At 41.3% G+C, this 6,031-nt stretch overlaps 1 protein-coding gene across 2 annotated transcripts in view; it reads right to left on the reverse strand.

Moving 5' to 3' along the window:
• Positions 1-5,506, reverse strand: part of LOC129193662 (inositol polyphosphate-5-phosphatase A-like) — a 211,637-nt gene extending 206,131 nt beyond the window's left edge. For both annotated transcript variants that reach the window (XM_054798096.1, XM_054798097.1), the window contains exon 1: positions 5,002-5,506. In XM_054798096.1, the coding sequence (XP_054654071.1) occupies positions 5,002-5,079 (78 nt within the window). In that variant the 5' untranslated portion in view covers positions 5,080-5,506. The remainder of the gene's footprint in view (positions 1-5,001) is intronic.
• Positions 5,507-6,031: the final 525 nt, after the last annotated feature.

Below are 6,031 nucleotides of genomic sequence, written 5' to 3' on the forward strand. Positions count from 1 at the left end.
CCAAATTCAGGATGTCACTGAATTAGGGCTGCAAATGACAATTATTTTCTTTGTCGATTAATCTGAAGCTTGTTGTTTTGATTAATCGGTTAGGCCCTAGACGGACGAAATCAAATAGTTAGTGGTTTGAGACGCAACATATCACTAAAGAGACACAAACACCGTTTTTCAAAGTCAAAGCTGATGTGTGAATCGTATTCGAATCGAATCGTGAGGTGGCCAGAGATTCCCACCAGAGATTTAACAGATGGTTCAAGTGGCAACTTGCTGTTTGTGCACTTATTTGCTCTGTCATTTCAAATCTTCTATTTCTGAATAAAGAGGCAGAAATTAATATGTTAAATGTGTGTGTTTTTATCAGATTCATCGATTAATCAAAAAAATAATCGACCGATTAATCAGTTATTAAAATAATCATTAGTTAAGCCCTAAAAATCAGCCCATGTAGATATGCTGAGAGGGTTTTTTATTTAAAGAAAAAATAGCCTGCATCTCAGCTTTGTGTTATTGGCATATTATTCGTATGAATTCACTTTTTCTTCTTACGTTACAATTTTTGGCTTGTTTTTTTTTTACTACTATTTCTGCTGTCTTCTCGTAGATTTTTTTTTCTTATTTGTCTTTATTGTCAGGATATTTTGACGTTATTACCGTAATACTATAACTTTACCCAACCTAATTTAATTGCAATTTTAATCTTTGTTTGTCTCTCATAGTATTAAGACTTTTTAAATAAATGTTTTTAATTTTTTTTTATGTAAATAATACATAGGTATTTAATATTCCAACTTTGTGCAATTTTTTTCTCCTAATATTATGACTTTACTGTCTTAATATTTTGTCCTTATGATTGTAAAACTACTGCTCTATTTTTTTCATTTTTGCTGTTTTTTAAATTTTCTTGTTTAATCAAATTTTTAGAATGTGACAAGGGCGAATAAAAAAACAGCCTTTGGCTGTAAATGGCCCCTGGGACGCACTTTGGACACCACGGTTTAAATGTTAAACGTTCCAAGATATCGCACTAATATAAGTAAACTATTTGCTTTGTTACCAATCACACAATGCTGAGATGAACATATTTTAACTGTTTACCATATTTTGAACTACACTGGATTAGTTTTGTGTTTAATAAACAAAAGGTGACAGATATCAAAGTCCCTGAATTGCTGACTTGTTCTGTATTCTGCCCCCATGTGGAAAAAGTTTGCATACCCCTGCACTATACCTTTTATGTTGAAGACCAGTGTTCCAGCAAAATTTGGCAGCTGCTGACCGGTAAATAAAATAGTGACGATTTAACACCATTACTGTGTGGACTACTCAAGTAAAGAATAAATGTTCTTTCAGACTATACAGTGTTTGCCATATAAATTTGGACCTCCACAAACAGATTGGGTGCTACTTCTTCGCCCTTGGTCATAAACACATTATAATGGGACTGACTACATAACTCCATTGGTTAACACACCTCATACGCACATGGTCTGCCAGAGAATAAGAAGATGTAGCAGAAGGGATTGGTGTTGCCAACTTAGCGACACTGTCGCTATATTTAGTGAGTAATCAGACCCCTCTAGCTACTCTTTTTCAAAAAAGCGATGAGCGACAAATCTAGTGAAGAGACTTTTGGAGATTGAAACGAGGAGGCTCTAAAAAGGGTGTGATGTCTCCTGCGATTTAACTGATTTCGGCTGGCAAAGGTATATGTAGATGTGTGTGATTAAATTCAAGAACACAGCAGTTTGTCGTCTATTTGGTGGATTTATTCAACTGTGGCAGCGTCGGCAAAAGTTATGCTTCTGTGTCACTTTTGCGTCTCATAGCACATGACCGTGGTGCATTCAAGGAGCGCCGACCAAAGCGCCTTAAGAGCATTACGCTCCTAGTCTTATAAGGTTGTGATCAATAATGTTGAGTTATCTGCTTGCATAATGCCAGGCTCTCACAGCTGAACGAGTGCCACAACAAGACAGAAAGCCAAAGAAAAAGCAAAACAATCACAGAGCAAATCATTTAATGCTTCGAAGTGCGGTCTACTGGGGTATGCTGTGATATGCTGATACTATTATGTTGCATAATGGCATGCATGACGGCGGGATGAGCTCAACTGCTTTCCTACATTGAAGTTAGTTCCATTTTTGGTTCTACTGTTATCATTACACCTTTCTTCCTAGACATCACTGGCAAAAAAAAGAAAAACTTCCAGAGGCAATCCTTCAGATACTCACTTAGATAAAGCGCATACTCACACTAGGCTACCGTGCTGGACTTGGGAGCAATTCCCACTCCCCCTCCGAGCTCCTCCTGGCCTGCACATTCATGCTTTGACCGATCAGCTTGGCTCAGTTCTACACTTCTGTATTAATGAAATGTCAGTCTGCATTTCTATTGTATTTATATTTTGTCGGTTATCATTAGAAACTTTCAAGGAGCATTACAGTCACTCTAAGACTCGGCTATGTTTCATGCGTGCACGTGCACGTGGTCCAATCGTGCTAAAGGAGGGTATGTGTGCTGAACTTGAGCACAGATCAGGGTGCTCACACTAGCCTGCTGTACTTCAGGTGTAAAGTGGGCCCACGCACTGTACGATTGTCCCAGTGCGGGGCGGTGGGCAGGCAAAGTGTGGCACAGCGGCCATTTGAAGGGTTTTTGGGCCTAAGGCACATTGTAGAAATAACTTTTGCAATTCACTATTCATGGCCCCGCAGAGTCGCGTATTTTTCTCTTTTTTTTGTCCCCTAAAATTCAGTCATTCACCTTAAGTCAGTAATAACTTATAATTATGTGATTATACAAAAAAAAGGTAGAGCATACATATTAGGGATACTCTGATCAGGGTTTTATGCCGCCGATTCAGATACCCATCATCCAGTAACTTACAGAGGATGAGACGCCTTCTTTAGGGACACTTTGGATGTGAGAGTACATTGGTGGAGCACTAGCAGGACTTCCAGGTAAGTGAGAGAGCACTCGGCGAACCCGGTGTCTTGCACCGCTGAGGAAGGCTGGTCATCTCATCCGTCCATTTTCTATGCCGCTTATCCTCACTCATGTTGCGGAGGTATGCTGGAGCCTATCCCAGCTGACTTTGGTCGAGAGGCAGGGTCAGTCAATCGCAGGGAAAGGCTGGTCATCTCGCCAATGTATTCAATTATTTTTCGAGTTATTAGCTTAGCCTTCTGACTGTTACACACATAAGGCAAGTGTTGGCCACATGGCTGTGTTAGCTGCCATTTGACTGATGATCACACCGTGAGCCTCGAAAACTCACCATACTCCCATCACGTGTTTGTTCTTCAAATGGCGTATTAAAGCGTTGTAACGTGCTATCCCGGCAAGACAGCCGTAGTTAAGTTCCACATGGCAGACATGATTGCTTTTGTTTTGAAGGAAAGTGGGAGGACAACGCTGCCCAATACGTTAGTTAGGGCAAGACACCACATTGCACGAAAGGATTGCTGCAGACTGCAATAGTGCTAGCCACAGGTGACTGGCGTTTGTGATCGGCGTTGAAAGGCATTTATCAGCATATGTCGATCCTGTGATTTTTCCATGGAAATCAGCTAACACTGATCGGTGGCTGATCGATCTGCGCATCCCTAATACATATACAGTAATCCCTCGTTTATCGCGGTTAATTGGTTCCAGACCCGACCGTGATACGTGAATTTCTGCCAAGTAAGATTCTTTATTTATAAATGGAATATTTACATAGAGCATAGAAAACCTGTTTGACCTTCTAAATATGGGTTTTTATCATAATTAGAGCCCTCTAGACATGAAATAAACCCCTATAGTCACCTTTACACTCGTATTACCCAATATAGTAGACATAATATGACATATTAGACATGAATAAGACAACAAAGACTGACACGTTAGCATTGGGAGAATTCCTTGTTGGTTTTTTTTCTGGACAGCATACTTGCTGTGGTGGTTATTGTCTCATCAATGTAACATTACTGACACCTAGTGTAGAATACTAGATATGTTTTTGAATGCATCTTCTGAACCCCTTATATTTGTATTGTCATTCATTTAGTCATTTTATGCTTAATTTAGCCTGATATGTAACATTTGCTTAAATCTGGATTTTTTTAACTAATAATAGGCCGTAATCAACCACAAAACAGCATGATTTATTAATTGATATAGTTTTGAAAAAACATGATAGAGTCAAACCACAAATTTTGAACCGTGAAATGGCGAGGGATGATTCAAAAAAAAAATTACATGTTTATATCGTTATGCTTTACTAATAATGTTTCTTTCATCAAGCATGACATTTCGCACTTTGTTCAGTAGTCCTTGGACACACCATAGTTGTGTGCTGTGACTGGATCATCTAGCAATATCATTCATTAGTGGCGAGTGCCTATACCTATATATGTGGAAGTCTTGAGATATGCTGAACATGTTGGTTGAATACCTAATTGTAGCATCTCGGAGGCATTCTACTTTGGATGTTCGGTTATTCTTAATCTCTGGACACACCAACACTCTGCAGTACACTCCACATGACAAATGAAGTCGTTTCACTTTGAGTTGCACAAAAGTCATATTGTGTAATGCTGCTTGGAAGTGACCACAATATCAGCAGAGAACACTTCATGCCTGTATAGGTTTAAATGTGCTATGATAAGGTGGAGTTTGGGCTTGTTACCAGACAACGTGGGCTTGTGTTGATCATAGTGGAACATACAGATGACACTTCATAATTAATATCGAGCAGCCGCAATGCATGGGATAAAGTGGGTCATAGACTACACAACAGGAAACTGTCCGTATGTTTCTGCTCATTCTGACAGCCTCGCGTGTTTATGCGCGAGACTGTTGCTGTTTAGGCTACCGCGCGCGACTTGAAACGCGCGAGTCGTGACAAGATGAAACGTTGTAGGTATAGCGCGTTAAAAAAAAACGTTTCCAAACGTCAAATACACAATCACGATCACCGCGCCGGGCTGGCGGAGACATTGTACAAACAGAAGAACTCACATCCTCGAAGAGGGATCCAACGTTGGCTGTCACCAGCAGTATTCCTGTGCCTTGCGCTGCTGTCAGCTTCCCAGCCATTCTCTCTTGCAGGTGAGGCGAAGACTTGGACGGCGAACTTCACAGGTAAGAAGCACGGGGGGGCTAAACCAGCGAATGCAGGCGAATGTCTCAGAAAACTGCTTAAAAGACGGGGAATTTGCGACTGAAGCCGGGGCTGAGGCGGCTCGGCTGGAGCATATTTTTCAGCAGTAGCCGTGCATCTACGAGGAGTTGCTTTGCAGTACAAGGTCCGTTGGCGACGGTGGTTTGCGTGCTGGCTCTTGCGCTACTTTCCCGCCTCCATCATAAAAGTTTCCGATTTAATCCACGGCGAGAGCCTGTGGGGTCTGGTTCATTTCAGCCACGAGCCTTTTCCTTGCTTCGAACAGTGTAAAAGTGTCCCTCGTGAAGCAGGACTCTAACCACGACCATTGCCTTCAGTGTTCAGAAGCGATAGGCTGGAGTCCCGCACTGCTCTGACGTCACTGTGCCAATGAGAAACTCGGGGCTCTCTTAAAGGGCCAGCGCACCATAATCACAGCTGTTTCCTTTCGAACGCGAATGGGGCTGTTGCTTGTTACTGGTATTATACGCAAGGTAGGAGGATGGCAATGGAAATTAACCCAAATAAATGCAGTTTTATCAGATTTAATCCTCTTTTGAGAGCAAAATCTAATCATGATGATCAATGATCACCAAAAAGTCCACCAAAACAAACATTGGGTAAGCTGGATAGATAACAGAGAGTAAGGCTCAATGGGATACTAAGTCTGGCCTTTGAGCCAATAACAAGACCACAGCGCTGCTTAGTTATTACTGTCGCTTTCATACGAGAAGATGCTTTAACATGCTCAAGAATACGATCTCACGACAGGCGAAAGGTTAGTGCGGCCAATATTGGTGGGTGTTTCTCCGTAATGATGTTCGTTTTCAACTCCATGGCGATGACCTGCCTTACGCTTGGGAGACATAATGAAGTGCCTTTTATCCA

Source organism: Dunckerocampus dactyliophorus, chromosome 14, assembly GCF_027744805.1.
Source record: "Dunckerocampus dactyliophorus isolate RoL2022-P2 chromosome 14, RoL_Ddac_1.1, whole genome shotgun sequence".
In the NCBI taxonomy this organism is placed as follows: Eukaryota; Metazoa; Chordata; class Actinopteri; order Syngnathiformes; family Syngnathidae; genus Dunckerocampus; species Dunckerocampus dactyliophorus.